Source organism: Pagrus pagrus, assembly GCF_965226575.1.
Source record: "Pagrus pagrus genome assembly, chromosome: 24".
Lineage (NCBI taxonomy): Eukaryota > Metazoa > Chordata > Actinopteri > Spariformes > Sparidae > Pagrus > Pagrus pagrus.
The window spans coordinates 9,554,766-9,579,841 of NC_140206.1; the positions used below are offsets into that span (position 1 = coordinate 9,554,766).

Sequence of the window (25,076 nt, forward strand, 5' to 3'; positions counted from 1 at the left end):
GTGGAGCTTCCTAACTTTATGGCATATAGGAGAAGTATACTGTAGTAGAATTAAATGTGACATTCAGGAGCTGGTGCGCATAGAGGCAATACGTTTGATGAATTGAAAATTTTTGTAATCTCATTACTTATTTTCATTTGTGTTCCCGCTTTTACATATTTGACTCCCCATCCTTTTCGACAGTCGTTTAAGGATCTCTCAAATTTTCGAGCAGTACCTAAAAGCCGCACCTAAGTACTCACTCAGCTGGTGGGCGGGGCTTCTCCTACTCCTTCTCACTCATTGGCTTATCTGCGCGGTCAATCAATCACTTCCGGCAGCTCTCGACAGCTCGGATGTGATGTAGCATCTGTTCGGACTTATCGGAAGTTAGCACCGTGTACAAATCAACGACAATCACTTCAAAGATATTAAACTTGTGACAGCTCGCTCCATCTCACGAAATGGCTTATCCAGGCTACGGTGGGGTGAGTAAAAGACCTGTAACCGTGATATTATGGTGATTAGCGAGCTGCACTGGTTAGCATAAAAGCTAGCCCGGGGCTCGTGTGTCAGTGAATTTCCGATAATTTGTCCGAAGATGTGCTGTGACATGTTTTCCTGCCTTCTGTGTAAATGTAGACACACATACACCACAAAACGACATTAGGGGGCTTTGTTTGAGTGTCTTTTGTAACTTAGGAGCCATATTTGTGTTCACAGTTAGTCAGAAATTAACATTAACTCTGTCTTCCGGTATGAATGTTGAGGAGTGAAACCACATTACCTGTAGCCCACTGCGTGCTGGTGTGAAGAGGCTTGACATGCAGTGTGATGTGCTTATCAAAACCCCCTTAAAGGACTATATCGTGTACTGTAATACAATTATCTTGACATAATTCGTACAAAATACTCACTTGGTGTGATTATAAGTGTCCTGGTGAATGCACTCTGACCCCAAGGACAGTGGACACACCCTGTTCTGTTTTTATCTGCTGACTGGAGAGTCATTCAAAGGTTGTTGGTACATTGTGAGACTTAAAAATGATTGTTTTAAGAAGGTTAAAGTAAGTTTTAGCAAACCCACAATGCCCACCATCAAGCCGATAACTGGCCTCCAGAGGTGACATGGTCAAAGGTCAACTTCACACACTTCTTGTCATGAGTAATATAACCCACCAGTAACTAAATCCAAAGCTTTGCCTGCTTTAAAGTGGTATAGTCTTCATAAAATGGTCAAATGAGAGACAACAGTAGTGGTCCTGTAAAATGTTTGCATTTTAAGCAGACGCACACACAAACAGAAATGAGTCATTTGCATGAAAAGCTCACCGGCAAGTTTGTATATTTGAAATGAAGGGAGCGTTATTCGTCGTCTTTCAATCCCACCACAACCACATTTTATATGTCGCTGAACACGCAAGGTAACTTTTTTGCCCCGTTCTTAAATGAGACCTATTATGTGTTTTTGATTTTCCCCGTTCCTTAAGTGTGTTATATACTGTAGGTTCTTATGCATGTAAGCGGTCTCAAAAGTAAAAAACCCTCAAGTCTGTGCCAACGAGAGCTCCTCTCTCCCACAGAAAACACTGCTCCTGAAGTAGTCCTGCCTTTAATTCCGTAACTTTGTGACATCACTACGTCACCATGTCACACATTTGCATAATTTATTTATAGAAGTGAGGCTAACTGGAAGCTGAATACATGTCAGAGCCGACCAGAGACACAGTGAGCGGTGTTAGCTCAGGCGTGTGTGAGCTGACCAATCAGAGCGGACTGGGTTTTCGGGGGGCCGGCCTTAAAGAGACGGGAGCTAGAACAGAGTGTTTCAGACAGAGGGGGAATACAGAGTTGCAGCACTGGACAGTGTGAGAAAACTGATGTGTTTTTGAGCATTAAAGCATGTAAACTTTAACATTTTGAAGCACTTAAAGTACGAAACAAAATGTTGATCGAGCTGCCTTGTTTCTGTTCCTTGCCTCAGTATGGGGGTCCGATGCCAGGCATGCCAGCTCAGGGGATGCCGCCCCAAGGAATGCCAGGAGGGCCCATGGGAGGGCCCATGGGAGGCCCCATGGGAGGCCCTATGGGTGGGCCCATGGGTGGGCAAATGGGAGGCGCACCAGCCCAGGGAGGATATCCCTCCCCCTATGGAGGAGGCTTTCCAGGTACATACGGCGCCCCACAACCAGCCGCCAATGATCCAATGTGGGGTTACTTCACAGCCATCGCAGGCCAGGTAAGTGTGGGGAAATGTCAACAGAATAACTTATTTTGTTGTTTTTCTGCTCTCATCACTTGACCAGTTGACCAGTCTCCTTAAAACCTTTTTTATCCCTCTGAGAGTTAAGATGTCTGAATATAGCTTCCTATTCTGTGCAGGACGGTGAAGTGGACGCTGAGGAGCTCCAGAGGTGTCTGACCCAGTCTGGTTTCACCGGCAGCTACTCTCGTAAGTTCACCACTCTCCCTTCCACACAAGAGGATGATTGACTTCATAATCATAGCCCTCCTGCGAGTTATCTTATATCGCTCACTTAGGATTAATGCTGTCGAGTGTCTTATTCTTCTTGGACGGCCAAAGAATGTAACATGCCGCCACTTGCTCTTGGATTTGTAGTAGGGAATCTGAGGGCTCTCACATTTCTCTGCAGTTTGTGAGGAGCAGTCAGGCGGGGTGAGCGACGGCTTCTTAAACCACTGCTGAAACACATCGACAATGTGCACAGTGTTTGCTGACATGTCTGTGTGAGTTCATGTGAAATAAATGATTTATCAATTTACAAGAGCACGAGGATGAATAGTATAGGAAACTATTTTAAAAACATGCGTCACAGATTCCATGCATGAAGTCCTCACACACCTAAGAACATTTATAGCCACCATGTGACGTTTTCTTCAGACATGAAACAAAAGCAGGGACACGCCTTATAAGTACCTGTACCTACTGATCACCTGACAGGTACGGTGACTATTAAAAGATAAACCACAAAGAAAAAGAAGTCAGTACAATAAATGTGTACAATATATTCTAAAGCACCTGAATATACCATAACAGGACCATCAGCTAAATAAACTGCCGTATAAAAGTAGATTGTATCTCTCATCAGACAACATCTGCATGTTGACACTGTGGGATTGTAGTCAAAGCTGACGGTTGATGTTACATATGGCACCAATTTATTGTGGTAATGAAGAGGAATCAGCCTTAACTTTGTCTTTATTTAGTTAACACTTAATGAAATGTTAAACCAAGAGGTGTGAGAAAAGGTTGGGTACATTAAGATCAAGATGTGGATCCTTAATCACTCCCCTGCCACCAAAATGAGCTTTTAAGTAGTATTTTAAAACAACACCGATACATGAGCACATTACCTGCAACAATCGGTTGAGTATGAGCAGGTTTCTGTCAGGAGAAAACTTTTAGCCTCAGGATGTTTTGTGAGCATGCCTGCTAATATAATAACAGGTTGAACAGCTACTTGTCCAATGTTTACAATTGGATTATACCATTAAATGACTCATCTGTACCGAATGTCGTGTCACGAAGCCTCTATTGAGGTTTTGTGAATGAAGCGTTCATTGTCTGTCGTCATGAGTTGTGACGGGCGCGACATTTGCATGTTTCTCCCTGTGGAGCCTGATCCGATGTGAGCGTGTTTTGGATGATGTTTTCACTTTAGAGACTGGTGACTGAAGAAATGCATTGTGATCTGTTAATGAACATCAGAGCATCAGTAATAATGTCCAATTAAAGCCAAAGTTAAGCTCTTTTTTTTTTTCTTTTTTCAAGCTCCTGTCTGTTTTTCAGAAAACCCTCAGGTTTTAGGAGGTGTTTTCAAACAATGCCTGAGGTGTTTGAACGCATTTTTAATGGGCGCCCCCAGGTCTTAATGGATTAAAAAGTAAATGTGAAGAAATATGGACTGAAGCAGAACATTTAGTCAGATAATAACTTTGGAAATTATTACATCCTTTTTCAATAAATGTTGACTTTTGGAGTTATGGGAAATGTTTGGATCACACGAGTCCCACGGAGCCACCACGAGAATCTAATCCTTCACTTGTTTTATTGTCTTCACAGCATTCAGCCTGGAGTCGTGCAGGATCATGATCGCAATGCTCGATGTATCCTTTTTGTACCAGAACAAACATCCGTGTGCTCATCAACACCTCCAGTCCTGATCTCTCCAGTCATACTCATTGCTTTCACCCCTCTCAGTCAGCTGTTATTAAATCTTAACCACACGTCCACCAGAGGGACTTCACGGGCAAGATGGGTTTCAATGAGTTCAAGGAGCTGTTCACCGCTCTGAACGGCTGGAAGCAGAACTTCATGATGTTCGACCAGGACCGGAGCGGAACCGTGGAGCCTCACGAGATGAGTCAGGCAATCAGCTCTATGGGTGAGGGGTTGAACAGTTTAACATGATGGATGATTAACATGATCGAGATGACAGGTCTGATGTTGATCAGAATGTTTAATGACACTTAATTAGACCTCATAGGAGTCAGTTAGGCTCTAATATGAGCTGATTAGAGCGCTCCGTCTCTGACTTATCATGCTTGTGATCACAGTAGAGGCACATGCTGAATATAATCCACAGTTCAACAGAGGAAAACATGACTACATGTGCTCCATATTCAAGTGTTTTATTAGATATATTCATCAAGAATTGACAGTCAGCCTTTAAGAGCAGGAGTTACGATGGAGGAATAAAAATTATAGTGGCATTTTGAGACAAAATGCACTTTTGTAACACTTTTCATAGCATTATAGCCCCGAACCAACACATCTAACAACAGTTTCAGCCAATCTAATTTCTTGCAAAACATTCATAAACATGATAATAAAGGTTGAATAGAACAAGACAAAATTTAAGATGAATACACTTTTAAACATACCTCATCTGTGCCTCAGTCGCATCAGGTAGATTTTCATCAGCAGTGGTGGTTGTTTAATGGTGTATTAACCAGCAGCAAAGCCAGTTTGACTGCAGGATCGTTTGTGTTTATTCGCCTCACCCATGCAGTGTTTTTCCACCGCAAACAGCTGGATTACTTCACTACATTGGCCATGAGCTAACGTTAGCCAGCAAAGGCACACGAGAAGAGTGTGTGTTTTTAAATTCAGGTCTACATTCACCATTGGGCACCCACCAGAGACTGTGGATCACTGCTGCAGTCAGGTTGATACACAGGAGTGAAGATGAATCCAGTCTTAACCCCAAAAGCTAAAAAATAATCTCTGAGCTCTCCTCCCATCGGTAAACGGCTCAGGATCATAGCAGAATCAGATGCGACTGTTTGTTCCTCAGGTTTGGCTCAGCTCCCCGACCCTCTAACTCCAAGTCCAGCTCTTCAAGATATGCAAAACTTTTTAAAAGTATAACAAATTTGTATTTTACAACTCTAAATCTATGTCATTGTCACTAAAGTTGCACCTGATCCCAAGTGTTGACAAATACAAATCAAAAGTCTTGCGTTACTGATATCATAATATTATACCAGCTCACTTCCTTCAGTGTTTTTTGAAAACCTTGGCAGGGCTTTACAGTCGTGTGAAGTTGCTCTTTTCACTCACAGCCTCACAGGAATAATGTTGAAAGAAGGAAAAGATCCAGTAACTCTGACATTTTGTTTTCAGGCTACCGTGTCAGTCCTCAGGCTCTGAACGCCATCATCAAGCGCTACAACAAAGGAGGAAGGATCTTCTTCGATGACTACGTGGCCTGCTGTGTCAAACTGCGAGCTCTCACAGGTAAGAAGCACAGAGCCGGGATCTGTGGTGGATAGAAATAACCCGACTTCTGTGCAGACGCAGACTTTAAACGTGGCCTGACGGTGAGATTGCTTCTGGTTTTCCTCCACCTGTAATCCCCGGTGTTATCTCTGAAGTGCTGTGACATTCAGCGGTTGTGAAATTAGCTTTATTGAAACTGTGCTGTGAACATTTGCTCTTCCTGTTACAGACAACTTCAGGCGGAGAGATACCATGCATCAGGGCTCCGTCAACTTCCAGTATGATGATGTAAGTCCACCTCTCACCAAGTTTTATTTTTGTAGCTCACTCTATCCGACAGTTTATTTAGCCGGTATCAAAGTGTCTGCGGGACTGTATGAAAATGACTAGAATGAAGCTTATGTTCCACTAGAGCCTGCACAGCTTTATGAAAACTGTCTTTGGATCCTTCCCCTGATTTAACATTTACCACCTGTCACTTGTTGGCCCCTTGGCCCCTAATAATTTTGGTACAGCCCCTAATTTCACCTGATTTAAACCAGGTATTTTGTCCCCACTTACTTAATTGTTACAGTCCCTGGTGCACAGATACATTAACCAACTTTTTGCACTTCATCCCTCGCTGTAATGACCTGCCGTCTCAGCACGAGTGCAGCTTTAATTAGCGTTTCCTGTCGAGCTCCTGCGGGCGATTTGGCAAAACGACTCTGTGGTTGTTGACACTCTTTGTCTCTGCTCTCCCTGTCCACAGTTCATCCTCTGCACAATGGCCATCTAAGTGCTGCTGTGTGTCCCACACCACGAGGTCAGGGCATTTAACGAACCAATCAGTGGTGGGTTTGCGGAGCGCTGCCTCACAGCAAAGCAGAGGGAGGCCAGTATACCAGACCGAGCTGTCATGAGCCGCGACAGAGAAGTACCCATTGCTTGTAACGCTTGCTGTAATGCTTTAGTCTTGTATGTGACACAGGGATGTGCTGAAGGTGTATCAGGTTCACACACACATAAACACAGTATGTAGCCACATTAGAGGGAATATAATAGATAAACATGTCAGTGTCTTTAAAGCCCCTATGTGTTTTTTCAAAATAAAAGCAGATTAGTGTCAGTATGTTATGAAAGTGTTCTTTACGCATAGTGGCTTCGAGGGATGGAGGTTTCAGTGGAATAATGTAGGAATTAATCTACTAACCATCATATAAGTGTGAATATTAAGCTCTGGCTTCGGAAACTGCAATGTGAACTGATTGTATAAGGATCCTGTCACCTATTGTGCCATTATAATCTCTGAATGTATGTTCTAATATATTAAAAGTATAACTTTATAGTAATGGAAGCATCATGACTTATGAGTTGTCATGTTTGATATTTTGTGCACTTGTTTTATAAGAGCTCTGCTGAGCCTAACGACAGTAGATCATAGATGTAGTTTAGCTTCATAACAAGCCAAAGTGACTGTGTTAAATCCACACTGACACCTGTTATTAATGATACCGAGGTATACAATTATTATTATATAGCTACAAATGCTGTAAACATTCTGTTGTCCATGTTTCTGTTCAGTTTTTCACATGTATAAACTGCAGTAGAGTCAGCTCTGCATGACACGTTGTAGTAAAGATCATATTTTGTTACTCACAATAAACACTTTTTAATCAGTATGCATTCTGTTTATTAATTTATACAATTGCGCATTTTTATCCCCAGTCTATTTACACAATATATTTAATTTCTTTAAATATAGTTAAGAACGGAAACATTCAAATTAGCTGTTAAGTGTTGCATTGTATAAAATACAGTGGCAAACATTTAAAAAATGCATAAAAACAATTGTGAACAGCACTAGATTTAAAAAGTGACATTTATAATCCAGTACAGCAAGTTTTTCTAATCTCTGTGCAAAAGTTTGCAAATCCCAAGAAAGTTCAGTGGACGACTCTTTTCAGGCCGTTGGACGTGTCGAGTTAGGCCTCAGCAACTTTTGTTCTACATCTGTGCTCTGGAAAGAAAGCTTATCAAAGAAAACACCCCGCGTTCTGCTGGAAACATCTGTGTTGTCCGTCTTAATCCTGCCATCACCTCTTCACTTCGGCTCCTCTTGACGCGTAGGAAACGTGAGCTTTTGATGTTATTACCGAGGGGTGAGGAGGTTTCCGTCGGACTTGTGTGTGAGAGTAAAGAGTTGAGTACGTTCAGACGGAAAATGTAGAAACATGAAAATCAATGTGCAATGTCAACTCAAGACAAACTATTTCAACAGCACGAAGCTCAAAGTGTTGCCCGTCGCTGACGTCTTGCTGCTACATTGAGAGGCTCTGCAGTGCATTCATCACCTTCGTCGTCCCACCAGCAGTCCACACCGTTCTAACTAACACCAGGGGCTTTTTAAAAAACAAACAAGGTACATAGAAAAATAATGGCAAATTAAATACTTTTGTTTTAGAAAAATAGGTCTAACCGTTGTTTCTAAATCTCTGGTTGAGTTTTATGTGCTGGACCTTATGCGTCGATACGTGTCACACACAGCTGATTGAGACCTTTTTAATAATTAAGTTGAGTGCAGTCTCCATGCAATACATGAGCTCGTGTGGGAGTTTTCGTGTAGTTAAGAAATCTAAAATGGCTAATTTTCGTCATGCAGTTCAGCCTAAAAACGTTCAGGTTCAGTACATTTACATGTGTGACGGTGGAGAAGCGGGTGTCTGTTGCATTGGATCCATGTTGTTTGTAAAGGCTAGAGCAGGCTTATAAAGCTAAGGCTATTGAAGGCTGAGCTGCGTCCTCGGCCCGAAACATGAACTTTTTTTTTTTTTTAATGTCAAGGTTTTTCTGATGATGCTTTGTTAGTGATGACTAAATTGTCTTTTTAAGAAGATAATGGAAGACCTAAAGCATGCAACCAAAAACTATCGCGTGATAGTCAGAGTTTCCCTCCGGCTGTGAAGAAGATTCAGAACGTCGCTTCCTGCAGCTGCAGTCGTTCACACACATTAAATCGAGGCAGTTCAGGGTTTTTAATCATTTCTACAACCTTTCTTTATCTGCGACAGAATGATCGAGGCATGTATTTCAAAAAGGTGGATCTCCCGAAAATCAAACTGACGGTTGGATGCAGCTTCTAACAGCTGTTGGTAACATAAGTGTTAAATAGCTCTATATTGTAATCAATACACAATCAGTAACTCGTGTCTCTACTCTAGAGAATAGAAATGTTCTGGTATCCCTGCCCACTTTATCCAATCAGGACAAAGAGCTCCATAAAGCGGCGGTACTATCTGCTTACACATTCACATTTACTGGCCGATGCAGATGATGTACGAGTATTCGTAGAAGTCATTAAAATCCCCAAACTGCCTCGGCGTAAATGTCCGTTACATCCTCATCTTGACTGTGACACAACCGAGCTTACGTAATATCGACATGATGCAGGTGGTTATAAGGTGTTTCTATGTTTTTAAATCTACTAAAATCCACAATTTAAGCATTCAGTTTGTTGCGTTGAACATTTACAGTTAACCACTGAAACGCCCTGATGTTTGAGACGGATCCTAACAAATAAATTCACAACATAAAATGCTGTTTTTTTTCCCTCTTTGCTCTGGTTTGTATAAAATAACCTCCGGAGCGTATTAAAGTCAGTTCGTTTCATCATTATTGCTCTCAAAGACTGACAACAGTCTTGTTGTGCTATGAGATGTCGACACACATTATTGTTCCACTGCGGTCCGGACTTGGAGCTGAATAAGAAGTGATTTTTTTGTGGCAATGTTGTGTATAGTAGGCACGCTAAATATACAGACAGACCTCCACTGTCGCCGATCGTTTCGGAGCTGCAGGTAAAAGGTGAACTTCAAAGCTGCGGCGTGGAGTATAGAAATGCCTCGGAGGGAGTTTCAAGTAGCTTTTGTCCCCGCGGAGAGGGGGAGAGTCGTAGAAAATGAGACTTGATAGCTACAGTAGTCTGTAAGCATGCCAAGATCACACCTGATTGCCTGGTGAGTCGCAGTGTGTGTGAGGAACATGCACCAGAAACTAAAAGGAACCATGAGAAACAGAAACATGCATATCTCTCTTTAGAAAAAGCACATCAGGTGCCTCGTGTTGCTGGCAGTGTTCTATTGGAGTATGTACACGGTAAGATGACGACTTTACATATGTTAATAATATAGTGTATAAATACCTCTGTATAAATGGACTTTATACATCAGAGAGTTGGAAGGGCGGGGCAGATTTTTCCCAAAAGGAATGGAAGAAAAGTCTACAGTTTGTTTCCTTTGCATATTCAGTCTCTTTCTTAGACCCTGAGTCAAGCTTTGAGAGGAGACCGGCAGTCTACTTTCCTGGAAGCCCCGGGTCAGAAACTGGCCTGTGGAGTCCCAACATTCCTGAGCTGCTGGGGACGTCAGGTAGAGAGGCTTGTCGGCCCGAGGGGAACCTCGGAGGCTGCTGTTGCTCTGGAGAGTCCGCGCTGTTGTGTGTGTGTCTCTGCTCTGTGTGTGTGGCGGCGAAGTTCCCGTCTGGAAGAGTCTCTGTGTGAAGGAGGACCGGGGAGGTTTCTTTGGAATTGTTCTGGGCCGTTTCTGGGCCGGGGCTCTGAGGGAGACAGTGGGCGTCATGAGCCATTTGGCAGAGACACTACACATAGATAGATGAAAGGAAACGGACGACACGCAGACACCGTACAAATGTGTGTTTGGACAGAAGCAGCTGACCCGCTCCTGACACCGTCTGATAGGAACTGGAAACATTTACAGTGTTTTAACCATGGCTCAGTTTTCACAGCTCGCAGCAGAATACATACTCAAGTTTGAATACTTATTAGGAAGCAGACGGATCACTGAATCACTGAAGATGCCTCTACAAACATGTGTTTTTACTTCAGTTACTCAAATCCAAAGTATTTTTAATACCAAATGATTCTTTGTTGCTTCTCTGGACACTAATAATAAAGCACTAAAACATTACATCTATTCCTTTTTGCCCACATTAAGGACAGGTGGAAAAACTTACAGCCAGCTGCACCGTACAGTTTCACGTTCATGTGACGGACTGCGGCAGAAAAGCGCCGTCAGTGTCCAGACAAAGAAACCGTACGTGGACATTAATGCAGCACATTCAGGAAAGTAAGAGTTTGGCTTAATTCTCATCAGCTTACTAATTCATCTCATTGCTATTCATAGTGTTAGTGTATAATCTTGAGGAAGTGACAGTTAATTTATAAAGGCTTATTATTTTATAAAGAAAAGGATGATTAAAATTCAGGAATAAACATTCAAAGGCTCCCAGTAATGACTATTTTCCTTCCTGGTTAATATGTGCTTTATTTTCTCAAATTCAAAGCTTCAAAGAGTGAAAGTTTACATGTTTAATTACTTGTCTTTTTCAGAGAAAGACGTCAAAACCCAAACATATTCAGTTTACTTAATTTTAAGGAAAAGCAGAAATCACATTTGAATGTCTCACTTTTGCTTTAAAATCACAGAAATCCTCTCCATGACTACAGACGAGTCACTAACGACACATTGGACCCTCTGCAGTGGATGCTGCCCACTCTCACCTGGAGGGTGTCATGTTCTTTGACTAAATTACTGTTTGTTTATTTATTTATTACTTAATTTAATTTACATTTTTAGCCAAACTGAAACTGAGCCAAACTGTAAAATACTGTAATTGTGTCACACACCAGCAGTTTCTTAATATTCTCAGATTTATTTCAAAAATGCATCATGCTATGTAAAATCAAGCCTCCCCTCCTCCCCGGCTCGGTGCTGGAGCAGAGTGAAGTACCTGTGGCCGAGGCGGAGCGGGAGCGGGAGCGAGGCTGAGCTCTGTCTGGACTGCAGACACCGGCTGGACTCTGATGGCCGGCCTCTGGTACTCGGGGCTGGAGGTGACGGTGCTGTAGGCGGGGGGACCGGCTGTGGTTTGCCTCTGGAGGAGCTGCAGGATGGCCTGGATGTCTGACGTCATCTGGGACTCCAGTCTGATGGACGGACAGAGAATAAAACAAGAGTTTAATTTAAACTTTTTTTTAACTTAGACTTGTTCTTGAATTTAATTAATTGGTTCTGGACAAATTTAATTTTTGTATGGATTGTTTATGCAGCAAAATGAGTCTTGAGAGTTGATTGTTTAGACGCTCGGTTTTCCAAATCAATACTAATTTTAAATACTGATGACAATCAATAGTTCTCAGTACAGTATGATTAAATCAGGTCTATAACACCCACAAACTCTGTGTTTAATGTTGTGTTGCATTTGCCACCGTTTGCTTTATTTGTCTGTTCTCACTTCGTCTTGTTTCTGCAGTGACCCAGTTTCACCACAGGGATCAATAATTTGATCTCATCACTGCTGCTAGACTGTCAGCCCTGTGATTAATATGATGACGGCTATTATCTTTCATCCTCAGGAACACAAAACAACACGAATAGTGGAGAGATTTCATATGTCAGTGTGAAAGGCATGAAGCGAAAGGTCTGAAAATGTATTTAATTACAGTGAGACACACTGCTATTATCATTATGGGCTGGTGGATGGGTGATCAATACTAATACCGAACACTAGGGGGAGTCTGAAACCTTAAAACCCACAACTGCAGGCGGTTTACTGGAAAAGGAGAATTACAGCGCTGCTGAAATGCATCAAGAGGAGGAACTGTGACATGTTAGCTTCATAAAGCTAAAGAGATAAGTAATGTTAAACTGTTAATAAAGTAAAAATACTCCATTACAAGTTCAAGTTTCAATAATGATTCCATGTTATGTTGAATCTGGTTGAAGGGAAGCAGGTTTTAACTAAAACAATGCAGTGTATTTTATAAGTTTTTCACAAGCTTGAGTGTGCAAAGTAAGAAATAACAGCAGCAGCTGTGATAAATAAATGTAATGCAGTAAAAAGTGCATTAGTTCCCTCTGAAATGTATTGATGTAAACGTTTGATGTAGGCACAGATAAAGTATTATTTTGTCTTACAATAGTTACTGCAGTCCCCTCTTTCAGATCTGTGCCAGTTATATGTAATATTGATGTACCTGTGAGCTTTGATGTTGGCAGCAGGGTTTCTGTTTCTGTAAGGCAGGTAGAGGAATACCGAACACCTGCACTGTGTGTCATCACCTAATGCAGCAGGTTACATCATAGCGTGGAGTGTCTGAGATGGTGAATCACCTCGTTTCTCCACACACTCCTTTTTTTTTTTTTCGGTCCATCAGCAAAAAAAGAGAGGAAACACAGAGGGAGAGGGGAAAGCCTCTGTCGCTCTGCCAGCAGCCTGTTCGGCTCTTCAGAGGACAGTAGGTCCACGTAAACACTTTGGCTCCGGTCTGTTCCCGTGCCTCCTCAGATAAACTCTCGCCTGTTTCCTCCTAGTAAGTGCACTCTGCAACTTCGCCGTGACATCCAGCGTGCAGACCTCACAGGATGACGTCAAGAGTCTTTGCAATGTGTCTGCGTCTCGTGGCTGCGTGCTATAAATAGACAGCTGCCGACTGTCTGCCTCCCCCTCATCTGTATCAGTGCACCAGCTGAGAGTCACACCGAGCTGCTCGCACTGTCCGCGCTCCGCGTTGACGCGGCTGCGGCGGGTGTCTGGCCTTAAAAATGTCTCCGTGGGAATTTTCTGCCAATTACAGGCAGAAATGCTGCGAGCTCTGAGAGACGGCTGTGGAAATGAAGCTGAAGTCATATTGATATAAAAAAAAAAAAAAGCCTATAATTGGGAAACTGAGTCACACAGGATCACAAAGTGTTTTTAGTTATCTAAAGGTCACGAGTCTCATCTCTGAAAGACTTTCTGTGCTTCAGACTCCAGCTAAAAGTTTGAAATAATCACTTCCATTCATTTCATCTTGATTTATGTGACAATGAAAGCTACAAAAAGAGAAGATTTAATATTATCAGACTCACTACAGACAGCTTCTAAAAGAGGGATCTATATCTTCTTTCTTGTCAAACCCTGGGGCCTCATTACAGAAAAATGTCCTAAATGACTATCTGAAGTTAAAATAGAGGATTTTTCGTATTACAGAAGCTATTTCTGAACTCACAACCGTGTCCTGCACTATCCAAGACCTTGACCAGAACTGTACACTTGACTATTCAATCAGCACTTGTCATGAAAGCAGGCAGTCCCCTGTACATTTTAACACAGATACAGGCATGACAGGACAACAGCTGTCTCGCTTCAGTCACTGGCTCGCTGTGACGGACAAGAAACAACAAGGTGTTCTGGGAAATTTAAAATAAATAGCCTAGCGTCGGTGTTAGCTTCTCACTGGGGCAGCCAGTACTTCTGAATAGGGGTCTATGGCATCTTCATTTAGGTACAAGGTACATTTATTTATCACTTTTTACAAAAACAAAGAGTCCTTTTATGTTTCATTTACAGAAAAACACTAATCAATCTAAACTGAGTTAAGATAACATGTCAGACTTAACACATTTCTGTAATGAGTCCCCTGTGCCTTTATTACCCACAGTGCACTTGGACAGTTCACGCTGAGGTTCAGGTTTGTTATGCTGGTGGAGCCTGAAGCTTCTAGTCTCAAGTTGACTTCTTTCTAACTCCACATCTCCAGATTTGAATCATTCTCAAACTTGTCTTTGGCACCGACTGGCGCTGACTCTAGTGACATCACTTGAGGGCACTTCACACTGCTCCCTCTGGAGACACTCGAGGCTTTTTCCACATATGCAGTAGTAAAATAAATAACACCTATAAACACACTTTCATGTGTGAAATGAGTGGAATTTCCCTCTAAAGTTGTGAAAAAAGCCACCTGATTTCCAGAATATCCTCTGAAACAATGATATGATGGGATCTGAGATGAAGCCTGTGGAGGATTATATAAATGAGGCCACAGATCATCACGGCCAGAGGCCGCGTTATTAAGTGGCGTGTGTTGTTCGGCCGACAACATGCCGTTTCGTCTCCCCACCTGTTGAGGTGCTGCTGCAGCAGGTCCAGCCGTTGCTCCACCTCTCCGTAGGTGAGGTCCGTGTCGCTGTCATCCTCCCCGGCCGGCGTCTCCTGACACTGGGCCGGCTCCTCCGCGCCCTCGCCGGGACGCTGACGCACCCACTCCTCTGATTGGAGCTCTGGAGGGAGAGATGTGTGTGCAAACAGACGTGAATACACACACACACAACCACACACTCGCGCAAAACAGGGTGTGTTATTAGAACAGCTCCTCGGGGGAAGCATCTTCCTGTGTTGTGCCTTCTCATCATTTAGCTTTTACTAAGCTCCGATGAGCTCACCACCTCCTGCATCCTAACATCCATCCTACAGATGAAAACACAAGTCCGACCCTGGTCGACAATCACACCAGTGGGACTTAAGTTCCTCTCATTTAGGCTTTCTGCAGGCGATGGCTGGAGATTAAACTGACATTTTCTGTATGTTTGTTTATAGGAATCAATATGACTCTGCTCTCTCTTCTGGCAGAAATCCTCTTAAGGCTGCAGCAGTTGAATTATGGGATATTACTATCAAATCAACACGCTGACACGGTTTCCCCATCGCAGGAGGAGGAATCACGCCGAGTTTAACTTGGCAGTTAAAATATAGGGAGTACCTGCGTGCGTGCGTGTGTGTGTGTGTGTGTGTGCGTGCAGGAGATTTTGTTCACACTGGATGATTTTATGGGGGTTTAACTCGACTGCACAGAGGCTTCCTCCGGCTAGAGGCTATGTGAGGTCGGGCCCCAGACACCAACTGGAGCGCTCGACGCGTCTCAGCAGGCCGACTGTGAAAGTGAGGATTTCTCCCGGAGCTCGCCGGGGATATCGACTCCAGACGCAGCTGAGGATTTTATAACTTTTATCACAGAGTCTAATTTTCACAGTAGCCGAGTAAATAATTAAAACCACAATCTCGGCTTTCCTAAATAAATTAAACATGACCTGACTCACCAGATACTGTGATGTCGACAACACCATTTTACAGAACGTTTCCTGTAAATCCTTTATTTAGTCGCGACCTACGATCAAAAGGGGGGTGACCCCCGACCGGTTGCTGGATATAATCCTCTTACGTTTTATTACTGAGGCGGTTTTGGGTTTCACCATAATGACACATAATCCTTGTTTGGATTTTTAATAGGTGTGACATTCCTCCTCTGGGGCTTAGGGATTTTTTGGGCTTTTCTAAATTAACTTCTGAGCCAATTACCGTCGTGGAGTGAAACTTTAGAGGGCGAGCTCGCAGATTCACAGGAAATTTCGAGTCCGTTTGAACAAGAAAGTGATTTGTTTAACAGATGCAATTAAAACTGTCGCCTCGCTGTTATTCCGCTCGACAAAAATAGAAATCTGTTTACGAAAAGGCTTCCTTCTTGAGCCAGAAATAAACTACTGTATGAACAGACGAGGTGGGTGTTTCTGTCGTCACCTTTATATGTTGTCTGTGCGTTGTCTCCGGCCTGTGCGTCTGCAGCGCCGCTCAGCCCGAGCCCCAGGGTGTGGTCCCTCACCACCAGGTAGCCCAGCACGCCAGAACACAAGGGCCTCTGCTCCTCCTCCTCCTCCCTGCCTTCCTCGTCCTCGTCCTCCTCCTCGTCTTCCCCCTCCTCGGCGGACTCTCTCCTCTCCTGGGCGGCTGAGGAGGCGTACATGTTGGTGTTGCAGTAGGAGGCCACTGGCTCCTTGTTGTGGGAGCCTACAGGGAGAAACGGTAATCAAGAAATCTGCTGGGGTAACACTGGCTCCTGCGCTCAGTCTTCCTCTGGAGGGTTGACTCATTGTCTCTGACAACAGTGTTTTGCTTCGGGGGTTAAACTGAGGACAAACAATGTTGAACGAGGATTGAACAGCGAGCGTTTCATGCTCTTGGATCATGTTACGAAGCCGACAGTCGCTCTGAATGTGTGTTTAAATGAGCATTCTACATCTTCACACCTGATGGATGGAGGCAGGATACGCCGGCTGCTGCACTGTGAAACCGACTGTTGGTTCTGTCCTCACTTGTGGTATATTTGGGAGACGGTGGTGACACTGTATTCAGACGGCCTGTAACCATGGTTACCGATTAGATTTGCCTGAATCGAAGCCAACTGCTGCGTCTCCGAGTCCCGAGTTTCCCGGCTGTTGGGAGTGAAATTACAACTGTTCCCACGGCTGCTCCCGCTCAAACGCGCTGTGTGCTGTCATTCAGGTCTGACGGCTGCTGTGTTGATCTATAATGTAACTGATCTGAGGACAGTGTATAACAAGAATACGCGGATACTGTGGGGCGTTTCATAAAGGAGGCTCAGAGCCAAATAAACTATAAAAAAGAGAAGCAGTGAGCTCAGAAGAGTTTATTTTCATCAAAACGTCTGTTAGCTCGGTCTGTTCGCTGCAAAGCGTTTAGTGCCGGCCAAGATTTAAAACGGTGTTATTCATGGTATAATCTTAAATTCATCATGAACATTTATTTTAGGTGACTAGACGTAGGTTTCTGCCCAGTGACGATTCTACACATGGCCTGCTTAATGGACCTCAACTCTGACAGAGCTGCAGGTCTGTGTCTGTTTGAAAATGGGGTGTGTGGCTGACATACGCTCACAGGGCTGGCCACTGACCACACACACTGAGCAGGACGAAGCGTACGCTCTGGCTGAATTCACACAGAATCCAGCATGAGGCACCTTCCCACAGGATTGTTTTTGTGCTTCAGAACATAACCACCAAATTTCATTTATTCTTCTGATTCACTGCTTTATCCTATTATTTATTTATTGTCTCTTTTCCACTCTGTAGCTCGCCCGACCACCGATGCTCCGTCTCTCTGGGGAGTCGTGTTTGGTGGTTTCCCAAAAAGCAGCTGACAAATCCTGCAGAGTGCGCCTCTAAACTAAAGTTTAACAACACAGAAAAGCATCGTCTTGCACCTGCATGCTCATAATGTCCGAGTTAACAGTTGGAGAGGGGAGGACATCAGCGCTGCAACCTCCGTCAGTGACTTCGCTAACGACTTGGAGCGTTCATGTTAAAAACCTGGAAGAAAACAAGGACGGACCCGCACTTATCATGGATCAAACAATATGTACAAGATGAAACAGAAACCAGCCAGGGGTACAAGTGTTCAACATACTCCATATGGTGATTACGCTGTTTAAATACCCTCAGATTGGCTGCGTGGCCCTCTTGTATTTATTGTATCATTTAATTGATGCCAAATGGCTGCTTACTATGAGACTACAGCCACATTTGCGTAGTAATTTCCCTGTGATTGCAGTGCATTTAAAGGCAAATATGCGCAGCAAACAAGTGTTCTGCATGCAGACAGTACAACAGTAAAGAGGAACCTTCGAGGAGAAATAGCGTTTTGTCAACTTGTCAGATTGATTGTAACATTTTTAGACATGTGTTTAAATCGTCTTTATGAAGCAGAATTGACTATAGTAAGCCTGCTTTAACTGGTAATCTTGCGTTATAAAACATCCCTATGATGTAACCATCACTTCGGCTAATGAGCTATTAGTGAGCGCCAGCAGACCTTCATGCTCTTAACCTGAGAATGAGCGAGTGGAGCTTCATTATACAAGTCTAACTTTGTCAGAAGCCATCTGAGTAAAGAGTACATATGATGTCTGTCCTTCGTTTATGAATCCTAGCAACAACAACAAAAACAAAGACTGCTTCATGAAGGTTGGATGTGGATTCTTGGGGAAAGAAGGTAAAAAAAAAAGCAAAAATACCAACATTTCTCACACTTTGAATCTCTCAAATGTCAAGAAACATTCACACAACACGTGCAAACAAACATTACACACCCTCATCATCACTCAGCCCTTCAGAGTTCAAAGAGTCACAGAGGAAGGTCTTAAATCAGCTCTGCTTCACCCGGTCTCTGTGCACAGGGGGAGGGGAATGACTCCATATGAGTGGAAGTGTCTGTTAATAACTGACACAGGCCTGTGGAGCATCAGTTTTAGTGAGACCAAAGTCAGAAATATACAAATAATCACACTTGAATTGTCTTTGCAGCTTTCGTACTTTATCAAGACCCATCTGTGGCAGGGCTGGGGAATGCCTGAAGGTCTTTGATACCACTGACAACACAACACCTGAGTTTCACTACAGATATCAGAAAATGAGCCTGCTTTTCATGTAATCATATGGTTAAAGCGTCAGCGTTAAAGTCATCCAAGCTTTTCCTTGGTAAAATACTGTCTACAATTTGATTTTCTGAGGAGGTACTCACAGATTATAAATCAATCTTAAATGAATCTATAAAATGTCAAGTGCAAGTAATAAAAATGCACCGTACACAGGGCGACAGCTTCACATTTAATATCCTAGAAAATAGATAAAAGCAGTGTCACATTGTGTCGAGGGTGGAATGAGTGGATATTTTTTAATTTTTACTTGTAGATTAATTTTCTTTTAATCAACTGATTGGTTAATCAAATTATTGTTTCATTATCTGATTCAGACTTTGGACACTTGACAGTTTCTGATGTCATCATTTAGTCCTTTTGAGGATTTGGTGGATTTTATAGACAAATCACATGAAACTACACTAATTAGAGAAATCAATGTATCTTAATTAAACCGTCTCGAAACAAAGCATGCATTTTATTTATTTATCTTATTTCGATTGGCATTAAAGGTCATGTTTAACGTAGTTAAAGCAAGGACATCTGTACATCAGTCTGCGTGCATCTATAAATGAAGGCAGGGGTTTTTGTTCTGCGCTGTATGAAAAGCTTCTTCTTTGGTTCATTAAATCCCTGCAGACACCTGAAGGCAACATGACACACATGTTGATGAATCTACCAGAGCGCAGTGGTGTTACACACAGACCTCCACTGTGTTTACCTTCATTTAATCCTGTGCAAATGTCTGCAACAAAATAACACACATCAGATTGATTGGTTCTAACATCAGATTACTGGAGCTCATTAATTCTCTGCAGGGCAGCCTCCTTTCCAACCTTTAACATAAAAATCAGTGGTTTATGATTTATTCTTGATATGCATTAAGAAGCAAACGCTGCAGTGTCACATTTTAAGGACTGATGTGTCCATATAGAGCGTGAAACACCGAAGAGTTCAGCAGGACGACTGATCATATGACCTGCTTTATCAGACTACTGTTTTATTATTTGTAGCTTTCATTGTTGTTCTAATTAAATTAAAAACTTTTCATATGATTTGACCTGAGTTGTGTTTTGAATGTTGAATTTCTGTGTTAGGACCTTAACAATCGTCTGAACAGTAAATTCACATGTTTGTCAATCCATGGTGCACACTCCCACTGAAATGAAGTCATTGCCTACACCTGTGCACGGAGGATGGGTGGAGCTTTACCCATGAGGTCTTCTTTTGTCTAATGAAGCTGCAGAGGGACGGAGATGTTAGTCAGCTGAATAAATGGTGCTGCAGTGTCTTTAGTCTTAAGTTGAACATGGTTTCAGGATTTTAAAGCACAGGAGCAGGTGTCGTGTTGTGCCTGAAGCTGACCTGTGGAGGATTTCCTTTTGTAGGACACTCGTCTTGGACACTTGACGTCGTCCACATTGGACTCAGTTCCTTGCGTGCTCGTCTGTAGGAGGACAAAACATTATCAGATTGATAACGGAGAGGTCGACTCTGCTGGTGATTGCATAGAATTGCATAATTTCTGAGTTTATGGCTTTAAAAACTATATATTACTGGATTTGAAATCTCATTGGCTACATGATGCATCAATCATCCGGAGGCTGGTATGTAAGTGGCTCAGGAGAGAAGAGAGAGTGTGTTCCTTGTCTACGCGATCACTCATTGGCCGTTGTAGGCGCTAGGGCGGGCTCAGAAGCTCCTATCTGCTCAAATGAGATGTCATTAAAAGTGGCTGCTCTCTCAGGGTCCAGCTGGTGTGGAGAGATAATGGTGTCTGCCCGAGAAATGAGTCAGACAGAAGCATGACGAAGCACCCACAATCAGTTGGTGGTACTGAAAGATGTCAGGTTTTGTTGGAGTTTGATGCACTAATGAAACACCCAGACACTTTACTGGCGAGTTGGCAAAACTAAACGTACATGCTAGTTTGTTCGCTTTCCTTTTTGTTTGTCTGGCGGGCTGCGCAGCTTAACGGCTTAACTAAGGAACATAACATCCTGCTGGTGTTGTCGGAGAACCGTGTCTCTGCTGTTTTTGATGTAATCCTACCAGAACCATCTCGTGTCTCTCCTCTCCGGTCTCTTCTTTCCAGTTCTCTGAATAAATAACAGAAGGCCAACACAAAGTGCACTTCCTGCTCTAAAAGATAAATAAAACAACTGACTAATGTGGATTCGTGTAATGCCTCAGGCCTTAAACGTCTTTCCCTGTACACCCAATTCATCACAATTACAGCCTACATCATGTCCACCCCACCCTTAGTGCTTGACTAATACTCTCTACTGTATCTCTCACTTGTCTCCCAGCAAACGTCTAAATTAGCCCTTGTGCTTTTATTCCCACAACCACGGATAAATTGAAGCACTAAGGAGAGTTAATAAAAAAGTCATTCCTCGGATTGAAATGGACAGAGATATTGTACAAAGAATAAATTGTTTAATTTAAGTTAATGGTCTCTACTCGGAGCTCTCTTACTGTAAAGTACAGCAGACTGACTTTAGATAAAGGCCTTCGATCCGTGCTGCTGCTTCCTGGAATTAGCAGTGGCGCCTCCGTTGCTTGGATTACCTTGGGGTTTTCATCACGGAGGTCAAAGGTCAGCTCCAGGTTCGTGAGGAAGTGGTCGGCGAACTCTGGATACATGTCCAGCACCTCCAGGATCTCCTCCCTTTGAATGGTGTGGAGGTCGCAGTAGCTCAGCGCCCGCACGTCCGCGCAGGATTTCCCCGGCTTGGCGAAGAGGTGGATCATCTCGCCGAAAATGTCGTTCTTACCTGAGGAAGAAACAGGCGGGAGAGATGGGGTAGGGCGGAAGGAAAGCAATCAAATGTAAGTAACAGACTCTTCTCAGCTAATTGAGGACATAAGCTTTTCTCTTCATCTATTCTCGGCCTCATCCACAGAAGAAGTGCGTTAGAGGTCGTTATTTGAGTCAGCTGTATATAAGAGGACAGTACTGTATGTGATGACCTATAAAGAGGTGGGCCACCTGGTAGAGAAGAATGTTAAGAAGCTAAAGGGCATCAGAGTCATCTAAAAAAGGATTTACACAATGCCAGTCAGTCCGCATGAAGTCACATGGGCCACACATTCCTGCCTCTGTTTGGTGAGAAATGACCTACATGGGAGGGCCACAGGGTTTACCGTGCTGCTTCAGTGGAGACGTGTCCGAAGGCAGGGATTATGGCACTTTTTGCAATATTTAAGGCCGCTTTTTATTCCATCTTATTTTTAATTTTGTAATGTTACTTTTTGTATCATAATGTCACTTGTTACAGTGGTTTAGTCTCAGCCCTCTCACTTTTCAGCTGAAAAGTAAAATAAAACAGGAGCTAACAGGCTAAATCTAGAAGCTGTTTTTGAGCTTGCGAGCTAAAAAATTACATTATGGGGACTGCACTGAAAATTGATCCATTTGTAGTGTAATCTAGTGTAATACGCGATCATGTGACAGTGGTGTGTAGGTATGGTAGTGAGAAAACTGAGCAATCAGCAGTTCTCTTGCTGTAGCGGAGCAAAAGTGCTGAGTTGAGTGTAACCTACAACTTCAGCTCCCATGCTTCTTGCTCATCGTGACCCTATTGTGTCACCGGGTTTTCTCCAACCCTCATTGGCCGCATGAGAACAGCCATTAAAAAGAGAAACAAATGCAGAAAAGGCTCGGTAGGATACACCTGCCGGCCGCTGGAGATGAGATTTACTGTGATTACATTCGTCGAGCGCTACATCACACCGCAGTGACAACCACACGAAGCTCTCGCTGACTTCCCTCTTTCTCCCTCTGGCTCTCTGGTTCTCTCCTGAATTCCTCAATCTGCCTTCTTTCCTTTACTCTCATCTTCTTTCTCTCCCATCACTTGTCTTCTCCTTCTACCCCGCCCACTCGCTCAGCTCTCCATCCCTTCCTGCTTCTATTGTCATCCATCTCTATTTGAAAGCAATCATGCTCTCTTTTTTTTTTTTTTTTCATCACCACAGATCCTCGGTTACCCTCGTCCCACCATGTGTCCTCCCCCACTCTATCCTGTCCTCTCCCATCATCTGAGGCACGACTGTGAGGCGGCAGCAATCACAATGTTCTTTGAAGTAAGTTATTACAACATACCCAACAGGGATCTCAGCTGCCAACCCAGCCATATCACAGCACAACAGAGCCATCTTCATTTAGTTGGCCCACCCGCGTCTACGCTAATGGAGGCGAGTTCAGGCAAAGCTAATCAGGCTGGAATGACAGAACGATCAGACTTCTTCTTCCTGGAGCGTTTTTTGTGCTCCGTACGAGCTCAACAACAGGACTGACAGGGCTGATTAGAAATGTTTAGACATTCGGTGTTCATGAACGCTAAATGAATGTCACCAAGTTTCTACATCACACGTGTGCGCGCTTACACTGAACTCTGCGATGGCATTCCTTGCATCGTCAGACTTTATAATCTACAGCCAGACAAGCTACTGGATGCCTTCTTAGATATCTGAGTGTGTAGTGGAAGGTATGTAAAGTGCCTGGCTTACAGTAGCTCAATTTATAGATGCATCTTTGGACGTCAGGAGGCCCGGACATGGTAAACTAGATATTTTTTATGCAATTCACTCTTTTAAAGCAACATTATGTAACTTTTTAACCTTGAAATAACGGCTTCAGAATCTTTTTAATGGTACGGTGTCTCGTAAAAGGGTGAAGGGTGTCTTTGTCTCAGGTCAGCTTATCTTAAAAACTGGAAGCAGGGGGAACATCTAGCTGGCTGCCTGGCAATGTGACTCCAGGAAGTCAGCCGAAGATATCCTCTCCTGGCTTTAGCTTAATATTTAGCATCTATCCTTTCATTACAAATTTGGCAAGAAAGAAAATCAGCCTTTTTCCCAAAATGTCACCAACTATCTCCCAATCTGTTTTCTCTGAAATTCAGGTTGTTTGTTGCAACCATCTGTCTGCAAACCAGCTCTTTCACAGTATCTGCACATTGACACACTCAGTAGCGTTGTTTGGGTGTTATTTACTCAAATGCCAATTTACCTATCCTGGTGAGCCCGAGCAGCACACAGACATTATGTATTCACAAAGTGGCTTATTTTGCTGAGATTATATCAAACTTGTGATTACTCTGCTTATAAGCACAGCGTGGGACACATCCACAGTACAGGAATGAATATGAATTTCAGATAATGTAGTGAATGTGTGTGAAAGCTGATTATTTAAGAAACAGATTTTATGACTAAGTAGGTTTAATCTCATTGCTCAAATGATCACATAAGAAGGGGAAGTAAATGTTCCCCGAAAAGAAGCATGTGATATAATATTTGTGTCTGTGAGAGGTTATGAGCATTTTGCCAGACTACATGTAGAAGGAGACATAATTTCCTGATGCTTCTTATTTCTGCTGGTTCGGAAAAAAAACTCAATTGATTTCTTAGCGCATACAAAAGTGCCGACAAGCAACTCCATGGGTCAGTGACTTGAAGAGGTGAAATAGTTTAATGTTGACGAAGTCATGAGGTCATACTAATCCATAACAAACTAATGAATCACAATGTTATGTAAGTGAAAAGCAGACCCACCCAGGATGGCCACTACTACATCATCTTTGAGGATCTCGATGGAGCCGCGGGAAACAAAGTAGAGCGCGGTGAGCACGTCCCCGCCGTGGACTAAGGTGTCTCCAGGGGGCGCATGGGTGGTCTTGAACCTCATGGCCAGGGCCCGGAGGCAGCCCTTAGTGGCCCCGCGAAATGCCTTACAGCCCTGGAGGAGGTTCTTGTTGAGGTGGAGGCAGATATCCGCCTGCAGGCACTCTGGGAAACCCTTCAGGACCTGAGAGCGAAACACGGGTCAAAGCAGACATGATTGTGGTCAGATGGGATGTGGAAGTAGAGTTTGTTTTCTTGTGCAGAGATTATGTGTGTTGAATTTTGGATTCGGTGGGTGAATTTTCGGGTCAAATTGAGCAGATTTCCAGAGAAATTTGATACAATTGCCACTTGTGTTCCTTCCTTCTTCTCAAAACCTATTACACGCTGCAGCAGAAATAGCCTGCAATGTCCTTCTACACAGAGCTGCGATTCTCCGAGAGCTTCAGCAGCAGACGAGAGACGAGACAGAACAGAGACTGAGAAGCTGCAGATAAACGACAGCACAAACCCGAAACATTTCATTGTGTCTTCTCTCTGTGGGACTTTGTAGGTTTTTAAGTGTCACTTTCTTCATGATGAAACTACTCTATGAACCATAACCTGGTATACTCAAGACCAACAGTGATGATCATAATGTCA

The 25,076-nt window shown here is 43.2% G+C and overlaps 2 protein-coding genes across 5 annotated transcripts in view; one reads left to right on the forward strand and one right to left on the reverse strand.

Annotated features, from left to right (window-relative positions):
• Positions 1–311: 311 nt before the first annotated feature.
• On the forward strand, positions 312–7,383 carry LOC311253419 (sorcin-like). The gene is made up of 8 exons (XM_084347366.1): positions 312–467; positions 1,964–2,218; positions 2,362–2,431; positions 4,064–4,107; positions 4,238–4,385; positions 5,627–5,740; positions 5,952–6,010; positions 6,474–7,383. Exons 1-8 carry the CDS (start codon positions 444–446, stop codon positions 6,498–6,500), a joined length of 741 nt encoding a protein of 246 aa, XP_084203492.1. The 5' UTR covers positions 312–443; the 3' UTR covers positions 6,501–7,383.
• A 1,929-nt stretch (positions 7,384–9,312) lies between these two features.
• The window catches only part of LOC311253417 (voltage-gated inwardly rectifying potassium channel KCNH7-like), a 69,203-nt gene continuing 53,439 nt past the window's right edge, over positions 9,313–25,076 (reverse strand). For 3 of the 4 annotated variants that reach the window (XM_084347364.1, XM_084347363.1, XM_084347361.1), the window contains 7 exons: positions 24,366–24,618; positions 21,378–21,583; positions 20,172–20,253; positions 16,115–16,381; positions 14,661–14,820; positions 11,510–11,705; positions 9,313–10,315 (listed from right to left, as the gene is read on the reverse strand). In XM_084347364.1, the coding sequence (XP_084203490.1) occupies positions 10,055–10,315; positions 11,510–11,705; positions 14,661–14,820; positions 16,115–16,381; positions 20,172–20,253; positions 21,378–21,583; positions 24,366–24,618 (1,425 nt within the window). In that variant the 3' untranslated portion in view covers positions 9,313–10,054. The remainder of the gene's footprint in view (positions 10,316–11,509; positions 11,706–14,660; positions 14,821–16,114; positions 16,382–20,171; positions 20,254–21,377; positions 21,584–24,365; positions 24,619–25,076) is intronic. The other variant, XM_084347362.1, reaches the window with a different exon arrangement.